This window comes from Rhincodon typus, unplaced genomic scaffold (assembly GCF_021869965.1).
Source record: "Rhincodon typus isolate 14 unplaced genomic scaffold, sRhiTyp1.1 hic_rhity00002011, whole genome shotgun sequence".
Taxonomy (NCBI): domain Eukaryota; kingdom Metazoa; phylum Chordata; class Chondrichthyes; order Orectolobiformes; family Rhincodontidae; genus Rhincodon; species Rhincodon typus.
Window position 1 is genome coordinate 1 of NW_025967649.1, and position 20,111 is coordinate 20,111.

Here is a 20,111-nt window from a genome sequence, read left to right on the forward strand (position 1 = left end):
AAAGTGTTGAGCTTGTTTGTAATCAAATTCTATAGGTGTGTTTGCGGTTTGTGTAAGACTAGCCTATGCAGAAAAATAGCGCATGGAAATGGCACGTATTTTTAAGAGTGGTCTGCACTTTGGAAACAATTCAAATTGACAAACAAGATTGAAATTGCTAGAAGTGAGAACTTGATCTTTCTTGCTGTTAATCTAATCGAGCAGTTCATAATCCATATGTATTTGTGTTGCTGAAGTATGCCAGGAATAGTTTGTGGAAATTAGTATTTGTTTTTCAGTAAGTAACAGACTGAACTTTCATTCTTAATGGTTTACTGCTCAAGTTTTAATGTTAAGTGGAGGTGCTGCTGTTGGACTGGGGTGGACAAGGTCAGAAGTCGCGTCACCAGGTTGTAGTCCAACAGGTTTATTTAAAATCGCAAGCTTTCAGAACACGAGGCACATAGGCACGGAATTTATAGCAGAAAGAGCAAAAGATCGTACGGATGGTGAGTGAAGTGTCGACAGGTTGAATAATAAGTCCCTGCAGGTGATCACAAGTGTCAGGTGGGGTGATTAAAGTGTCAACAGCTGAATTGCAAGTGAAGGGATGACTTATTATCTGAGCAACATAGGCAGAGAGATAATTGCAAAAAATCAAAAAGATGGTGGTGCTGGGGCAAACCAAATGGATGGAATAACATGATAGGTATAAGAGTCACATGCTGAGGGTCTAACCAAAGAAATGAGTAATCCAAAACTGTACAAACTAAGGTAGAAAGATCATAAGTTATCAAGATGTTGGTGCCAAAACAGCACAGGTAAGGAAGATTTTACAGGTATAGAACAGTATCAGTTCAGACAGTTTGTACAGTTTTGGATTACTCGTTTCTTTGGTTAGACCCTCAGCATGCGACTCATACCAATAATGTTATTTCAGCCATTTGGTTTTCCTCCAGTGCCACCTCACTCTTTTTAAATTTTTTGTCATTATCTCTCTCCTTCCTTTAATGGGATTATAGGTCATCCCTTCACTTGCCATTCAGCTGTTGACTCTTTACTCACACCATATGACACTTTTTTGATCACCTGCAGAGACTTATTCAACCTGTCGCAGCTGCTGTTCCCAGGACTGTAAGAAACTACAGAAGGTTGTGAGATCAGCCCAGACCATCATGAAAGCCAACCTTCCATCCATGGACTCCATATATACGGCTTGTTGCCGTGGAAAGGCTACCAACTTCATCAAAGACTCCTCCCACCCCAATAACGCTCTCCTACAACCACTTCTGTCAGGCAGAAGATACAGAACCTCGAACATTCGTACCAGCAGGTTCAGGAACCGCTTCTTTCTGGCTGTTAGACTGATGAATTTATCCCTAACCTCAAGTAATACTGATCTTGCCTGGCGCACACCCTGTGCCATATAACCTGTATGCCTCTGTCTAAGTTTGTTTTTCGACCTGTGATCTGTATGTCCTTGCTTACTACTATCTGCCTGCACTGCTCATAAACTAAGCTTTTCACTGTACTTGGATACACATGACAATAAATAAATCAAATCAATCCACTCATACCATTTGTATGATCTTTTGACTTCTCTGCCTGTCTGCAGTTCACCTGATGAAGGGTCAGGACTTCAAAAGCTTGTAATTTCAAATAAATCTGTTGGATTATATCCCGGTATCATGGAAGTTTTAACGTGATATGTTGTTAAGTGTAAATTGGATACAGCTGGTGACTTTAGACTTTAGATGGTTCCCAGAGCTGCGGTTTTCCTCACCTTGTGTTAGAGTCTGTGGTAAACTAAGTGATAGAGATTAATTGTTGTAATTAGTCAATAGTTAGGTTATGTCATACCACTACCCAGATGACCGGCAGTAAACCAACTGGTAAATTTTAATCATCTTCTGGTCCAATCTGAGGTTAAAGTTTGCCCTTTTTTTTTTAATTAGTTGTATTCCTTTTATTGTCTACATTGGTTTAGCAAGATAGGTCAACTTTTATGTTTGTATATCTTTATTGATTTTAGCTACAAGTCTTCTAAAATTGAACTGTCTGTTTTCTAAATAACTCAGGGGTTTTTACAGCCACTCTCTTGCATACGAATCCATTAAAAGTATTATATATAAAAAATTATGTAAATCAAGCTTTGCCTTTTACTCAGTACATCCTTTTCATTATCTCCTTACAATTAAATTTAAAGCAAATTTGTTTTTGTGCTGTTTTCTACCAAGTAAATATTTTTGATTATACATCATTCTGACTATTAGGGGACTTCTGTTTTGTTTGAAATTAAAGCATGTTCCAGACTTCAGACAAAACTGAATGTTGAGTAAAAGGATATGATAAGAGGTGCCCAAAATCTTGAGTTGAGAGATTTCAAGAATATAATTGATAGGAGTAGGAGGAGCTCATACAGCCCATTGAGTCTATTGGACCATTCAGAAGGATTGTGGCTGATCTTCAGTTTCAACTCCATTTTCCCACCTACTCATATCCCTGTTTCCCTGAAAAATATACTCAGCGATGTACACATATGACCACTTATTAGAATCCTGGGGGGATAGAATTGAGCAGAACTTTCCACACCTCTCATCAAGCTAACCCTGGTATCTACCCAGCAATGTAGTAAATCGTACAAGGATTGGTACTAGGCCCACAGCTTTATATCATTTACATAAATGGTTTGGATGTGAACATAGGTTAGTAAGTTTGCAAATGGTGTCAAAATTCGAGGTATTGTGAACAGCAAAGAGGGTTACCTCCGAGTGCAATAGGATCTTGATCTGATGGGCTGAGGAGTGGCAAATGGAGTTTAATTTAGGTAAATGTGAGGTTCTTTGGAAAGGCAAATCAGGGCAGGACTTTTACACTTAATGGTAAGGCCTTGAGTGTTGCTGAACAAAGAGACTTTGGAGTGTAAGTTCATAGTTCTTTCAAAGTTGAGTCACATGTAGATAGGTCAGTGAAGAAGCAGTTTGGTATGCTTGCCTTTATTAATCAGTGCATTGAGTACAGGAGTTAAGAGGTCGTGTTGCAGCTGTCCAGTACATTGGTTAGGCCACTTTTGGAATACTGCAGTCAGTTCTGGTCTCCCAGCTATAGGAAGAATGTTGTGAAACTTGAAAGGATTCAGAAAATAATTACAAGGCTGTTGCTAATGTTGGAGGGTTTGAGCTCGAGGGAGAGGCTGAATGGACTGGGGCTATTTTCCCTGGAGCGTTGGAGGCTGAGGGGTGACTTTAGAGGTTTTTAAAATCATGAGACAAAGTGGTGGGAGTCCAAAACTAGAGGGCATAGGTTTTAACGTGAGGGGGAAAGAATTGAAAGGGACCAATGGGGCAACTTTTTCACGCAGAGGGTGGTGTGTCTAGAATGAGCTGCCAGAGGAAGTGGTGGAAGCTGGAACAATTACAATGTTTAAAAGGTGTCTGGATGGGTATATGAATAGGAAGCATTTCGAGGGATGCTGGCAAATGGCACTAGATTAATTTAGGATATCTGGCCGGCATGGATGAGTTGGACTGAAGGGTGTGTTTCTGTGCTGTATATCTCTATGACTCTGACCTCTACATGCAAAGCATGACAGACCTAACCTAACAAACTACTGCTGCATAAGTCTACTGTTGATCTTCAGTGAGGTGATGGAAGCTGTTCTCATCTGTGCTATCAAGCAGCACTTGCTTTGAATAACCTGCTGATTGATGCTCAGACTGGGACCCCCCCAGGATTACTCAACTCCTGACCTTATTAAAGCCTTGATTCAACATGGACAGAAGAGCTGAATTTCAGAGGTGTGGTGAGAATCACTGCCCTTGACATCAAAGCTGCATTTGATGAAATGTGGCATTAAGGGGCCCTAGCAAAACTGAGGTCAGTTGGAATCCAGAAGAAATCTCCTGCTGGCTAAAGTCATACTTAACCAAAGGAAGATGGTCGTGGTTGTTGGAAGTCAGTCATCTCCACTCCAGGACATCTCTGCAGGAGTTCCTCAGGGTAGTGTTCTAGGCCCAACCATCTTCAGCTACTTCATCAATGACTTTCCCTCCATTATAAGGTCGAAGTGGGGATGTTAACTCTTGATTGCACCTTTTTTCCGACGACTCCGATACTGAAGCTGTCTGCTTGACTGGCACCATAAACTGCCTAAGAGCACTGATTCCATCCCCCTCCCACACACTGTACCATCTGCAAGATGCACTGAAACTCTTTTAAATAGCGCCTTCCATTCCTGTGACCTCGACTATTGAGTTGGAATGCCAGGCATTCAGGAATTCCATGGCATGTCTCTGTTTGGCTTGCAGCGCAAGCTCAGGTTGGAATGCCAGTGAATTCCTGGAGGCCTGGCATTCCAACCAGAACTCCATCAACAAGCACATTGAATTGGACCCAATGTACAAACCACTGAAAAACCGAATCAGACGTGATGCCAATCACCCCAGTAAACTGAGGCACATAAATAACAAGTGGAACAGAACACCAAAGCTTCACCAGAGGTGCACTGACGCTGCTACCTAGCAGGGTGACGAAACGCCTACAGTCATACACACTGGCTCAGTGAGCAAGTCTACAACCTCATCCACAACCCGAGCTACAATTCTTCTCAAAAACTTTAAATACTTGAGAACCCATGAGTGGGTAACAAGTTGGAGCAAGCCAGTTTGCAAAGGAATTGGGGTTCAAGAAGAGTGTTGATAGTTGCCAAGAAATATCCAAGCGGGAACAATTTGCAGCGGCAACTAAAGTGAATGCCAAGTTGGGGTTTAGTGGGAATGAAATAAAGGGACCAGGCATTGGGAGTCATCCTCGGTATGAGGAGAGAGAGAGAGAGAGAGTGCACAAACCAAGATACAGGACCAGAGTTAAAGCTGGGAGAGGGCAGTTTGGCTTAATGGACCAAGCAACAGAAGCAGCTAAATAGGTTATATCAGTTTTAGAAATTAAGTCATGTGCTGCACATATTAGAGGTGAGAGTGAAGAGTCCACTGGGTGGAGTTAAAATAGATCATTGGCTGAGGGGAAAGCAGAATTAACAATGCTTTTAAGGATGGGCCAAATAGTCTCCTGTAGTGTAACCATTCTATGAAGCAGTGGGCACCTTATGGGCGAGGACGTTAAGACCTGGTCATGCACTCCGACAAAAAAAAAATGGTTAAAGATAAATTTGTGTTTCAGAGCAGAGATACAAAGTATTCTCTTAGCTGCTTGATAGTTCTTTTCCATTGTTATTGTTTGTGATGAGACGTAACATTTGTCTCACTTTATTCTGTTTTCTCCTTTTCCTTATGATGGGTTAAGTGGTACAGGAGAGGACGAAGTTCTGTTTGATGCATAAAGATAGATTTAAGTTAACCTTTTTTACTGTAAACCAAAATTAGTGGAAATTATTCCTTCAAATGACTTGAGAAACGAAACTAGGCCATTTAGCCCATTATGCTCATTCCATCTTGTTTGATCTTGGCTGATCCTGTATTTCAATTAATTTGTTGCAAAGCTGTGTTTCTTGAGATGAGGAAGGTGATATGCATTATTTAATGGTACAGTTCTTATAAACTCAATGGCATAGATGTTCCTACAGCCACGGAGATTCCTGAACTCATCAAAATTGACAATTAAAACCTAGGTCTAGATGTTCTGTCCTCATTTCTGATGGAATCTGTTTGGCCTGGTAAGGGAATGGGAGCGGACATGACTTGCAAACTCAGTGAGGCCATTTAAACTAGACTTTGGCCGCTCTGCTTTGTGTCATCTTGCTTTCTCAAAAAGGTCAACAAATGCTTTTTAAGCACGATATGCACACATTGACCTAATTTCCTGTGCTTTTTTTTTTGTTTTCCAATCCCTTTTGGTGAGATTAGCTTTGTGTAATTTTAATGCAGAACATTCATTTCAGGTGCTGCTGTCCTCCCAGCAACTGAACAGTTGGGAAGTTCTACTCAGGTCAATGAAAACAAGCCCACTTTGTTGCCCAGTAATTGTCAAGCTGAAAAATGGCCGTTTAATGTCAGATTAATTTCACTGCCACCCTGGGGAAAACATCAGCTTTCTTAGGTTTTGGACCTCTTTTAAGGTCGCTGTCTTTCTTCCTAGAATCGCAGAATGATGCAGCACCGGTGGTGGTAGTTCATTCCATTGTCTCGGCTGATAAAGCCAGCGAATTAAACCCACTGTCCTGCTCTCTTTCCCATAGCTGTGTAGTTGCTTTCTTTTTAATTCATTTTAATTCTCTTTTGAAGGTTAGTATTGAGTCCACTTGCAACTACTTTTCAGACAGTTCGCAACAACGGTTTTAAAGGTATGCCTGCCAAAAGTGTTGCTATTACAGAGTAGTCAGATCAGATAGGTGCTAAACTTCAAGAGAAAAGCACAATTGACTTTGTTTTTCTTTATTCATTCACGGGATGAGGGTGTCGCTGGCTAGGCAGCATTTATTGACCATCCCTAATTACCCAGAGGGCAGTTCAGAGTCAACCACATTTCTGTGGGTCTGGAGTCACATGTCAGCCAAACCAGGTAAGGGTGGCAGTTTCCTTCTCTAAAGGACGTTAGTGAACCAGATGGGTTTTTCCGACAATCAACAATAGATTCATGGTCATCATTAGATTCTCAATTCCAGATTTTTATTGAATTCAAATTCCACCATCTGCCGTGGCAGGGTTCGAACCTGGGTCCCCAGAACATTATCTGGGTCTGTGGATTAACAGTTCAGCAATAATACCACTAGGCCATCTCCTCCCCAATGTCATCCGAGCTCTCAGATTATCTGATTGCTGAACATGCTGCTACATGTTTTTTTAAAATGTGAGATTTTGCATCTTGTTTCTGGAAAGTAAGAGCAACAACAGTAGCGTGATAAAATCCAGTAATTGGAACTGCACTCTTACTGGATTGAGTTTACTGTGAGTTGCATGGAATGCTTTGCATCTAAAATACAGCAGAAATCTAGTGAGGTCCTTTTGAGTTAAAAGGTTTTAAGCAGTTCACACCATAACAATCATACACTGATCTTGTAGAGGTGATGGGGATTGGTAATTGCACTTTGCTACATTGACCCACTATGCCACTTGTATTTGCCACCACTCCAACCTATTTTTTTTCAGATGGGGCACCATAGGGATTGGGCAGGGGCCCTTTATAGGGATGACCTGAAACTCTGCAAGGACATCCTAATGTTTCCGATTCTGGTGCTTCTCACCAGGGAATTTAAAATGTAATGTGTCAAGAGTTACACAAGATATGTGCCAAGAACTAAGAGGAAATCATTTGCAGGGATTGGGATAAGGCAATGAAATAGGTACTCACAAAAGCAGACTTGCAACTTCAAGGAAAAATAAAGTCACTTTTGATTAAAAAGTGACTAGTGCTTCGAGTAAATGGAATCACTGGCTGTTAAATATTGGATAACTTAGACAATAATGAAGATGCAAACACATCCAGCAATTGAGATCATGTTTGTAAATTACTAAAGCAAAAATTGAGTCATTCGTTGACACTTCAGCCGTGAAATGCCTTGAGACACCCTACAGCATGTTTACTGACGTGTACACAAGTAGAGTTGACAGAGGGTGGTTTTGATTTTTTTTTGAGCAAATTATTTGTGAAAGAGCATGTCTTTTTTTTTAGTGGTGAGACTGTGGAATTCTTTGTCACAGGAAACTGTTGAGGCCAAAGCATTCTTTTAGGATTAAAGGGATCAAAAGTTGTGGAGGGAAAAGTGAGAGCAGGCTACTGAGTTGGATAATCATGCATGACTACATTGAGTGGCTGAGAACGCTTGAAGGGCTGAATGGCCTACTGCTGCTTTTATATTCTATGTTTCTATTTTGGTAAGGTTGGCAGATTGCCTTTCCTTTAAAGACAATAGTAAACGAGAAGTTTTTACAGATGGTTTTTACAATCCAAACCATGTGATTTTTCAAAACTTGTTCTCCTCCTCCACCTTGCCACAGCTCTTATGCACATGACTCTGAGACACAGGTCAGCTGCTAGAGCTCTGCTAGTTTCATTTAAGTTTTGATTGAATGCATGATGATTCACAAGGAATAGCCATCTTGTATTACCTTCACATCCCCCTTGACCTGTCCGTCCTCCCTGGACTGACCTATCCCCTCCCTAACTCCCCACCTACACTCACCTTTACTGGCCCCATCCCCGCCTCTTCGACCTGTTTGTATCCTCTCCTATCCATCTTCTATCCGCCTCCCACTCTCTCCGTATTTATTTCAGAACCCCCTTCCCCTCCCCCTTTTCTGATGAAGGGTCTAGGCCCAAAACGTCAGCCTCTCTGCTCCTGTGATGCTGCTTGGCCTGCTGTGTTCATCCAGCCCTGCACCTTTGTTGTCTCGGATTCACCAGCATCTGCAGTTCCTACTATCTCTGATTCCATTTTCCAACGTTGGGATTAAGTATTTGAGAGAGTCGACTACCCTTTGTGGGCTTAAGAATGCACAGGTTGCAGTTGTGTTAAAGCAGTGTTCATCATTCTTCTCAGGATTGCAATTTAATTCATGAGTTGGTCTTCCAGGTAAAACAACAGTCATTCAAGACAAAATTTCAATGCTGCAGTTATAGGATCATAGATTTCTTTTGGAAGGTTGAGATAGAAAGCTTTGGGGGCATTTGAAAGATCTGTCCATTCTGTTTTCCTTTTCACTGGCCCTGGAGCTGGTTAGCTGAGTTGTCTGGATGACGAGTTTTTGATGTAGAGTGATGCCAACAGTGTGGGTTCAATCAGCTGATTTAATTAACCAACCATCAACTGAAGTTACCATGAAGGACTGTCCTTTTCAAACTCTCCCCTCGCCTGAGGCCTGGTGGCCCTCAGGTTAAACCACAGCTAGTACACTCGCTCGCTCTCTAATGAGAGTGAAGCCCTAACATTGTAACGGCCCTGAAAAGCTTTCTCCTTCCAGTTGGGACAATTGCGATGGACTCAGTTTTGGACTTCGGACATGGAATGGATAAAAATATAGCAGATGAAATTTAATTCTGAGAAATATGAAGTGATATGTTTTGATAGAAAGAATGTGGGGAGGCTCAACTCTCTCTCATATTTAGAAATCAATTTATTGCTATTTAAAGTGGAGGAATGAAGAATTGATGTTCGCTGTAGTGACCATAATGTATGTACTTCTTCCTAAGGAGAGGACCTTTGCCAAACTATAGATCAGGAGGCTGAAACTCAGTTTGCGGGGAATCACGAGCAGCTGTGGCATATAGCATTTGTATTACAAATGTTCACATTGTTAGTCTCGTAGATGTGGTTGTAGACTATTTAGTCCTTTTGAGACTGCTGCACTATTTTAAAAGATCATAACTCATCCCTATTTTAATTCCTGATACTTCCCTTTGCCTCATCAACTTTTTCAGCGATAGGTATTAAGGTGTACCAATCTTAGATTTAAAATTAAGAACAAACAGTGTCAGGTGAGTTCCAAATACCTATTATCCTTTGTTTGTACAGTTGTTTCCAAAATTCACTTCTGAAAGGTTTGGCTCTTCTGTCAAAAAAACCAAAAGAACTACGGATGCTGTAAATCAGGAACAAAAACAGAAGTTGCTGAAAAAGCTGATCTAATCGGAGTTAACGTTTTGGGTCTTGCAACCCTTACTCAGAACTGCACAGGACCCAAAACATTAACTGATTTTTTTTCTTCACAGATGCTGCCAGACCTGCTGAGCTTTTCCAGCAACTTCTGTATTTGTTGACTCCTATCATTCCCAACCAGTGCTTTCTCTTTATTCACCTTGTCAGTTTTCCTTAATATCTCAAAGACGTCAATCAAATCACCCGTCAACAGTCCAAATCCCAGAAGTGCAACCCTCATTTGTATAATCTTCTGCATCTCTGCTGAAGCTGTTCAGGATAGTTTAATAAATTTGTCCAACTTCAATGACCTTCCCTTGCTCTTGTTTTCTTTTAAGGTCAGAAATGAGGATATTTAGTTCCACACTCAGTTTCTCAGATACTGGAGCAGTCAGTGTCCACATCCAGAACGACTGCACTGTTTTGGATGAAGAAATGGCAAGTGTATTCATATGACAGAAATGCCTGGCAATGGCCATTCCAAGAGGAGACAATCTAATCACAATGCTATTCAATGATTAAAGTCATAGCTAAATCCTCATCACCATTCTAAGGGTCACCATTGACCAGAAGTTGAACTGGACCAGTTATATAAATAGTATGGCTACAAGAACAAGTCAAAGGTCAGAAATTCATCCATGAGTCACTCACTTCCTGGCTCCACACAATTTTTCTGCCATCTGCAAAGTAAGTCAGGTGTGATCGAATACTCTTCCACTTGCCTGGAGGACTGCAGCTCCAACAACATTCGAGAAACTCCATGCCAACCAGACAAAGCAATCCTTTTGACTTACCATCTCCCACTCTTTAAACATTTACTTCCTCTACAGCCTCCACATTTTCGTAACAATGCGTGCTATTGACAGAAAAAAAACTGTAGCATGTGTCAAATGTACAAGCTGTACTGTTTAGAAGAACATGAGCAGCAGTCACTACAAACTGTAAATTTTCCTTCAAGCCACACACCATTCTCACTTGAAAAAAATGTGGTCACTCTGTGTACCTACATCACATGGGCTGGAGCAGCTCCAGAAGGCAGCTGCTTAAGGGAAATTGGAGGTTGGCAATAAATGCTAATGTTGCCGACATGGTCCAGATTTCATGAAGAAAAGACCAAAAATTCTTTTTTTTTTTTTTAAACCTTTTGAGTCCTGGTGTCATTCTAACTGATCTATGCTGCATTCCTTTCGTAGCCAGAGTATTGGTGTCTAGAGATGAACGACACATTGGTCTAACCATACTTTGTATAGATGAAGCTTGATTCTGAGATAGTAGGAACTGCAGATGCTGGAGAATCTGAGATAACAAGGTGTAGAGCTGGATGAACACAGCAGGCCAAGCAGCATCAGAGGAGCAGGAAGGCTGACGTTTCCCACCTCAGAATTGAGGAAGGGTCACTGGATCTGAAACGTTAACTATGTTTTTTCCTTCACAGATGCTGGCAGACCTGCTGGGCTTTTCCAGCAACTTTGTTTTTGTTACTAACACATGCTTACCCAGCTGAGAAACATTCATTGTAATCTTTTGCAGTATATCTTTGCCATTTTGTTTTCAGTCTTTACTGCCACTTTTCTCTTGTACAGAACTAGTTTTGTCATCTAGTTTCTTCTGTGGCACTTGATCGAACCCAATCTGGAATTTGAAATGAATAGCCTGCCCAAATCCATCAAGGATTTTTACAACCACCACTTCATAGCCATTATCAATTTTTTGGCTTTGGTGGTCCTCCTGTTTTTAAATTTTAGCCAGTGATTATTGCCTAGCATATCCTCCTCTTCTTCTCATTTCTGCCAAAGGAATCGTATCAATTCAGAACTTTCACGTGCTGAATTGTGACAAAATCGTGTTTGGGTCCTCTGGTACGTCTTCATGAATCTCGTTTTGATATTCTGGGGTGTTGATCTGGACACTTGCCAGTGATGATATTGTCAGTTTATAAAATACTTTCCTTACTAATACCTCATCATTTCTTCAGTGTTCCACAGCTATAGGCCTCTGTAGACTTTATTTGCTTTCTCTGAATACTGAAGCAAATAATTCCAAAATTCAAATCTGTTGCTATTACTCGAGTAATTTTCTGAGCAAGCTGTAGTAATTCCATTCTTTGAAGTTTTCTCAGTCTGATCTTTTGCTAAGTGGGAGTGGTCTTTCTCTTTGAGTTGAAAGGATCCTTTAGAAAATAAAGTTAGTCTGTCTCAAATTAATTTGCACTGGGCAACAAAATAGCGTACAAACCTGATGAGTTCTTGCTGCATTGTGGGGACCACCCCTGGAGGGCATCTTGAAATGTAATTTGATCTAACTTCATCGAGCTTTGCAGTCAGGTGAAGAAAATTGATTTTACAGGCAGTCTCCAGGTTGCAAATGGTTCTGCTCTGTAGTCCATTCAGAAGTTGAGTTGTATACAAGTTGGAACACATGTCAGGGAAATGTAAAGCAGCTGTTTGTAAGTATAGGAAATGTTGTGTTTCGGGTCTTTAAAATTACACTCCTGCATAGGATTGTGTTCGTGAGTGCAAGCATTTGTAAGTTGGATGTTTATAAATCGTGGACCTGCTGTACGGCAAAATCTTTTTGTTACGTAGTAAAGTAAAAGCTATTAGCTGTATTTTCATCCATTGAAATATTAATTTTACGACAGTTACTGTATTGTTGAAAATCGGCAAACAATAAAAAGTTGCTTGTGTGAATTAGAAAATTAGAAGTTAATGTCTGGCTCATTTTGTTTTCCCTCTTAGATTTCTCAGTGGTGTGCTGAATATGCCCTCTCTGTTCAGTATCAGCGTGGCATGGTAGTCTGTACACAACCCCACAGCCTTTCTGCTATGTGTTTGGCACAACGTGTGGCAGATGAACTGGACTTGAATGTGGGTCATGAGATTGGATACCATGTCCCTTATGAAGACTGCTGCACGACAGAAACTATTCTCAGGTCAGCTTTGCATGCACGTGAATCTTTTCAGTAAATTTTCAATTCTTTATCACTTGGAATGGAAAGTGATATTAACTGTCACTGGCAGAGAGCTATAAAGTAAGCCTTAGGAAAAGGCAAATCAGAGCTGTTGATGACTAAGTAAGATCACACTGAAATCTCTAAGATGTGTCCGACATGAGCATATATTTTGCAGTTCATTGGCTGTTAACTCTGAGAAAACACCATATCGTACTAAGCCACACAAACAAAGAGAAGGCCTCGCTTTTATACGGGAATAGATGACTTCCAGTTGCTCCAACATTTGCGCTGCAGATGAAGTATTCTGGAAGTCTACTAATGTATGAAGTGCCGTAAACAGTTTGAATATAGCAAGCTCCAGAAACAACAATATGATCATAACCAGTCTCTCTGTCTGCTTTCAGTGATGTTGTGGAGGTGCCGGTGTTGAACTGGGGTGGACAAGGTCTGTGATGTTGGTTGAGGGATAAGTATTGGCCAAGATTCCAGGGGTAAATCCCCAAATTTTCTTCGGTATTGCCGGAGGTCCTTTGCATTCACTTGAGTCAGTTGGTTTCAATTTAACTTCTGATCTTCTCCAACAAAATGCACATCCAACAGTGCAGCAAATGCTCAGTCCTCAACTGGAGCGTTAACATAGAATATGTGTTCAAATCTTTGAAGTAGATCTTCAGCCTGCAACTTTGTTATGAATGTGTCACTCCCAGTATGTACCAAGTTAGCTGATTTCAACTAGACTGGTGCTTAGGAGTCTGCAGTGGAAATCTACATCACTTGGCATTAAAATGGACATATGGTGAAAAAGCCAGAGCTGTTTCTGCTGGTCGCTATGCTATGACCATCATTGAACTTGTACCTCTGCAGATGTAAAATAAGGTGTTAACAGAAATGTGCTACGAACCAGCAAAGCTTCACTTGGTGAACAAAATGCACTTAAGTCCTCACGTTTTCTCATTAGGGGGAAAAAACATTTTAGAAGTTGTATGATGCCATGATTATCTGTGTTGACCAGCTAGGGTAGTAGACTATCCTTCATTAGTGGCAAAGTAATGTAATGAAATGTATACCAAACTATAACACGCAGTATTGATGTTGAGAGTTCCAGACATATGTTTCACTCTCTGTTATGTTTCTGAAGAAGTCACAAGCAGTAAGAGCAAAGCAGTGGCTGCTTATTATTGTTTTCTGTTCCTTAAGATTAAGTTGCTAGTGCCAGATAGACTGCTGGAAATGGTAGTTGGCTCTTGCACAGCATTGAAATATGGAAATCTTTTAATTGGTTGCAAAACAGGATTGAATTCCTATTTGTATATCTGGGTCTATAAATTTATATACATTGGTAAGCATTCACTTTTATAAATCTCTGCTGCCCTGTCCTAAATCTGTTAATTGTAAATAGTTTTGAGTAGTTTAATCTATTTATGTCATAGCCTTCAGTTGTGAAATTTCCTCCTAAATGTTAAAGCATAGTGCGTACAGCATGTCCCAGGACATGCCCTACCTGTGTCAGTGGGCACAGTGCTTTGAATCACTTCCATTTGGCTGCTTGTTATTGGAAGTAACTATGCAAAGATTGCAATGCCATGAGATTTTAATTCAGTTCTTCTATGATATTTTATTTTATTTCCTCTTCATGACGGCTGAATCTTTCAACTCCCACAGAAATGTAGAATGCAAGGAAGATGATCTATTATCAAATGTTTCTTTTTTAAAACTGAAGTTCCCTTGGCAGTCAGTGTGTGTATTGCTTTGTCAATATGCCAATTTTGTGGGGTTTTTTTGTTGTCACAAATGTTTCTTAGCTTAATTTACCTTCTTGTGATGGCCTATTTTAATTAAATCTCTGATAGCCTGTGGAAACAAAACTGATCAAAAGAGGGAACAGAATCGAGGGATAAATACAAAAGCCAATTTTTTTTTTTGTGGACAGCACAGGGTTCGGTAGGGAGTAAAACTTTCTTGAATATTTTAAACAAAGTAACATTCCCTCAATGATGTCCCCATTGAACACTCCCAGGATAGGGACAGAACGGTATTATATACAGAATAAAGCTTCCACGCTCTTAAATGTAAAGCTCTGTACATTGTCCTGATCACAAACAAGTTCTGACTTTCTATCTTGAGTACTTGTCAGATACTTTCTGCTTTTGTTTTCTTTTAACTAGCTTATTTCTCATCCTACATTCATGCCTTGAAATATGAAAGATGTATTTACCTACATGTGGCAAGTGATCAGTCTAGTCCTGTTTTTTTTTTCCTTCTTCCTACCTTTTTTTTATTCCATTACTTTTTCCTGGTCTAACCAGCTGTCTTTCTGATGTGAAGTGAACTGTCAAATGTGGACCATATCAAATCTATTGACGGCTTAAAACTAAATCCCCTTTCCCCCTCTACTAAATCAACAACTTGAACTTTTAACATCGAAAGGCACTTCACTGGAGTATTTGGCACTCTACAATGTAGAAACATTTGGGGTAGATGATTATAAAACTAATCAGAAATAGGATTTAAGGAGCAATTTTGACTCTTGGAGTCTGTTGTGGCCCAGTTGGTAGCCTCCTTGTATATGAGTCAGCTTTGGGGCTAAGTCAGCCCAGGCCTTGAGTACAAGAATTCTAGGCTGAAATAGTTTAGACAAGGATGTTGCTAGGGTTGGAGGATTTGAGCTGCAGGAAGAGGCTGAATAGGCTGGGGCTATTTTCCATGGAGCATCAGGGGCTGAGGGGTGACCGTATAGAAGTATATAAAATCATGAGGGGCATCGATAGGGTCAATAGCTAAGGTCTCTTCTCCAGGGTGAGGGAGTCCAAAAATAGAAGGCATATGTTTAAGATGAGAGGGGAAAGGTATAAAAGGGAACTAAGGGGCAATTTTTTCAAAGAGTGGTGGGTGTATGGAATGAGCTGCCAGAAGAAGTGGTGGAGGCTGGTACAATTACAACACTTAAAAGGCATCAGGATGGATGTATAAATAGGAAGGGCTTAGAGAGATATGGGCCAAATGCTGGCAAATGGGACTAGATTAATTTAGGATATCTGGTCAGCATGGACAGGTTGGATGGAAGGGTCTGTTTCCACGCTGTACAGTTTTGACTATATGACTCGTTTGCAATTTTGAAATGGCCTAGCAAGCCATTAAGTTGTACAGAGGCAGTTAAGAGTCAGCCGCATTGCTGCAGGTCTGATGTCGTATGTAGCCCAGACTGGGTAAGGATGGCAGATTGCTTTGTCTAAGGGATGTTAGTGAACCAGAAAGGTTTTTTGGACCAGTTGGCAGTGGTTACAATATTATCTGCTTTCACTTCCTTAAGGAAGATTACTTGAGTACGCCTTTCAGAGGCGTCACGAGCAAAATGGGCTGAATGTCTCCTTTTTCCCCACCTCCAAGGCAAGGTTATTGTTGCTGTTTACTGTTCTCCCGTGAGTGCTTGTTTTCCTCACACAGACGTCATCAACAGGCTTTAACTCTGGGCTTTGAGAGTGAAAGTGGTGAATCACTTGTTGCATTCTTGTCCTCTCATAACCATGGTGTTGATATTGCTGTTCCAGTTTGGCTTCTGGAGTGCTCCCACTCCCTTCACCACCACCACCACTACCAAAATGTTGCCAGCAGGAGCTCTGAGAATTGTCTTTCTCTTATTAGTGTTGGTAGTTGTATAGTATTTGCATAGTAGATCTGTTACTTGCCAGATCTCAGCCTAAGTCTGGATGTTGTCCAAAGTCCATGTTATGCTAAACTGTATCATTGTAAGTGAAGTAGGATATGGAGCCAAAATCTGTAATGATTCACAGGGAGCCTCACCTTTGATTTTATGATGGAGAGAAGTCTTTTGATGAGGTAATGGAAGGAAGTGGGGCCAGACATTTTGTTATGTTAAAAGTGTGATAAGACCAGAAAATATAACAGTAGAAGTGGGCCATTTGGCCTGTTGAGTCCATCCTGCCATTCGATGAGATTTATGGCTGATCTGATCATGCTAAACTTCTTTTTCCTGCTTTATCCCCATAACAATTAATTAGAAATATGTCTTTCTCAGCCTTGTGAATACTTAATGACGCAGCCTCACCTGCTGTCTCTGGTAAAGAATTCCACAGATTAACCACCCCCTGAGAGAAAAATAAAATTGTACTCCTCTGCATCCTAAATTGGTGATTCCTTTTTCTGGGATTGTGCTCTCTAGTCGTAGACCCACCCATGACGGAAAACCACCTTTCCATTGTCTATCTTTTCAAGTCCCTTTTGTATGTTTCAACAAGGTCAGCTCTCCTTCTCCTAAACTCTGAGTACAAGCCCAACCTATTCAACCTCTCATAAGAAAATTCCTTTGTATTCATGTTCAACCTAGTGAACCTTCTGGACTGCCTGCTATGCCAGTATATCTTTCCTTGGATAAGAGGAGTAAAGCCATTCGATTATATTCCTACTGTACTCTGACTTGTGCCTTGTATAGTTTTAGCAAGACCTCCTTACTTTTTATTCTCCTTTTCCCTTTGAAATAAATGCCATCATTCTATTTGCCTTCCTCTTTACCCACAACCTGGATACTAGCATGTTGTGATTCATGGGCAAGAACTTGCTCTTGCTGCAGCTTTCTGAAGTCTTTTTGTTTTATTCTTCCTACCAAAGTGATGTATGTATAGATTATTCTCTAAAGCACTGTCACTAGTATTTATTTTGTCTCTTCACACATAGCAAACTGCACCCTTGATTGCACTTTTACATTTTGTTGTAACCACATGGGACTGGAGTTGTCCCTCCCACTCTGACCCTGCTAGTCCCTACAGATATTTCTTGCTTTGGGAAAAACAATTGATAGATTGAAACACCATACTGTGCACATGCAGTGCTGTGTAACTGTGTGAATGGATTGTCGTTTTGGAACAGTTTCTGCTCTCTAACCTGCCCTTTTTACTGCTGACCCTCCAATCTGTAACTTCTACTGCAGTCTAATCCACCCTCTTGCTTTTGACCATCCAATTTGCCTCATTGCATATGGTGAGCTTCCCTGGTGTTCATGGGGTACGCACGTGGTTGTTATGACATGATTTAAAGCTCTAAACTTTTGTCTCTGCATCACTTATCACTTAATGGAAAAGTGGAGAGAGCTAGCTATGATGCTGAAAGCTTCAGATTGGGCCGTACGAGAGTGTGGGATTAACGGGGAGTTGTGAGAGCGGGGAATGATTTTCTTTTCTTAACCGCAATCATTTTGCAAGCTTTGAGATTGACAGTGATGGGGCTTCAGAGCAATTCCCTTGGGTCGTGATCTTTGAGCCGCACAAAGAACAGAAATTGCCCAAGTGTGTGTCACAGGGTCTCGGGGATGTTCTGCACAGTCAGAACTGCTGTCTGAGGAGGGACTTATGAACCCCAATTCTTCATGGCACCCATAGTTTAGGAATTCCTGATGCAAGTAATCCATTTGTAACACAGATTTTGTTTAAATTTGGTCACAAGATGTGGATATCGCTGGCTGGTGCTAGCATTTATTGCCCAGAAAGCAGCTAAGGGGATCTGTGGGTCTGGAGTCACATGTAGGCCGGATTAGGTAAGGATGGCGGATTTCCTTCCCTAAAGGACATTAGTGAGCCAGATGGTTTTTCAATCGACAGTGGTTTCATTGTCATTATAAGACTTTTAATTCTAGATGTTTTATTATTGAATTCAATTTCCAGCACCTGCCATGGCAGGATTTCAACTCAGAACCCCAGAACATTATCTAAATTTCTGGCTTAATAGTCAGAATTACTATTAAATGGGGAGGCGATGGCTTAGTAGTATTATTGCTGGATTGTTAATTCAGAGACCCAGATAATGTTTTGAGCACCTGGGTTTGAATTCCGCCAAGATGGTGGAATTTGAATGCAATGCAAATCTGGAATGAAGAGTCTAATGATGACCATGAATCCATTGTCAATTGTTGAGAAAAGCCCATCTGGTTCACTAACTCCTTTTAGGGAAGGAAACTACCATCCTTACCTGGTCTGGCCTATATGTGACTCCAGACCCACCGCAATGTGGTTGACTCCTAATGGCCCTCTGGGTAATTTAGGGAATTGGCAATAAATGCTGGCCTAGCCAGCGATGCAGTTGACCTGTAATTTGAATCAAAAATGTCCAACGATAATACCACTGGCTCATTTGCCTTTCCCACCCTGATATTGTACAATATAACAAAAATAAGGTAAATATGTTACATAGAGATTGTGTAGTGGGTATGTCACTAGGTGAGTAGTCCTAGATTAATATTCTGGGAAAATTGGTTCGAGTCCTATCATGGCAAGTGGGAGACTTTGAATTCAGTTGATTAAAATTTGTGGTTGAAACTTAGCTACCAATAATAGCTCCATGGAACCCATCTTGTTCACTTCAGGGAAAGGAACTCTGCCATCCTTACTTGGCCTGGCCTACATGTGATTCCAGATCCATAGGAATGGACTCAACTCTTAATTGGCTCCTGAAATGACCAAGCAAGCCAAGGGGTAATTAGGGATGGGCAGAAATTGCTGACCTCAGCAGTGGTGCCCACATCCTGAAAGAATAAAGTGGAAAAACACATTCTTCTGAGATGAGCAAGAAGGGCTGCAGGAAAGACACTGTCGTAATGGTCGTGTTTTTGAGTATTTCAGAACTCTTCAGTGATGTGGTTGATGCTGGATTGTTCTCTGGGCAAAAAAATACTAGCCAGCAACACCACTATCCCATAAACAAGTTTAAAAACCACAGTGAATACTAATGGAATAATGCATTTCTTAAAAACATAATCCGTTGGTTATACTGAATTCAGTGATGTGCTCCAGGGACGATAAAGTGCTATACAAAGCAAGTTTTGTTTTCTCTTCCCAAAGGTACTGCACGGATGCTATCTTGCTCCGTGAAATGATGTCTGATCCCTTGTTGCATCATTATGGAGTTATAATTATTGATGAGGCTCACGAGCGGACAGTGGCAACCGATGTTCTGCTTGGTTTATTGAAAGACTTGCCAAGGCAGAGGCCAGAACTGAAGATAGTGGTCATCACAGCACCACATCTGGAGAGCAGACTTAGAAGTTACTATGCTGGAGTGCCTTTTGTAAAAGTGGATGATGCTGAGGAAGCTTCCTTTCCTGTGGAAGTTATATACAGAGATGGCCAGTTTAAGGACTGTGTTTCAGCTGCTGCACAAACTGTACTGGATATCCACAGGAAAGGAGAGGAAGGCAATATTTTAGTCTTCTTGGCCAGTGAAGAGGTGGGTGCATAACTTTTTTTAAAAGCATGTAAGTCCTTTTTTGTGGTTGAGATTTATTTATAATGACTGTTGTGTCTGTGACAGTAATCAGCTGCAAATTCCATTTTATAGTACATGAAAGTTTCATTGTTAACTGGTGTGCATTACATTTACCCTACCTGTTCCATAAACCTGTTTTCCTTTATTCACCTATTCAGTCTAACCTGGGGCGGCATGGCGCCTCAGTGGTTAGCACTGCTGCCTCACAGCACCAGGGACCCAGGTTCGATTCCAGCCTTGGGCGACTCTGTGTGGAGTTTGCACATTCCCCCGTGTCTGCGTGGGTTTCCTCCGGGTGCTCCGGTTTCCTCCCACAGT

General features: G+C 41.0%; 1 protein-coding gene across 1 annotated transcript; it reads left to right on the top strand.

Moving 5' to 3' along the window:
* The first annotated feature begins 12,307 nt into the window (after positions 1-12,307).
* LOC125481407 (putative pre-mRNA-splicing factor ATP-dependent RNA helicase DHX32) lies at positions 12,308-19,766 on the top strand. The gene is made up of 2 exons (XM_048592908.1): positions 12,308-12,500; positions 19,370-19,766. The coding sequence occupies exons 1-2, from the start codon at positions 12,358-12,360 to the stop codon at positions 19,764-19,766; spliced, it is 540 nt and encodes a 179-aa protein (XP_048448865.1). The 5' UTR covers positions 12,308-12,357.
* The last annotated feature ends 345 nt before the right edge of the window (positions 19,767-20,111 follow it).

What these genes read in the sequence shown, in the direction of transcription:
- LOC125481407 (XM_048592908.1), top strand. Translation starts at nt 12,358, where the DNA reads ATGGTAGTCTGTACACAACCCCACAGCCTTTCTGCTATGTGTTTGGCA. An exon ending in ACGACAGAAACTATTCTCAG is followed by an intron (nt 12,501 to 19,369) that starts GTCAGCTTTGCA and finishes CTCTTCCCAAAG; the next exon opens with GTACTGCACGGATGCTATCT.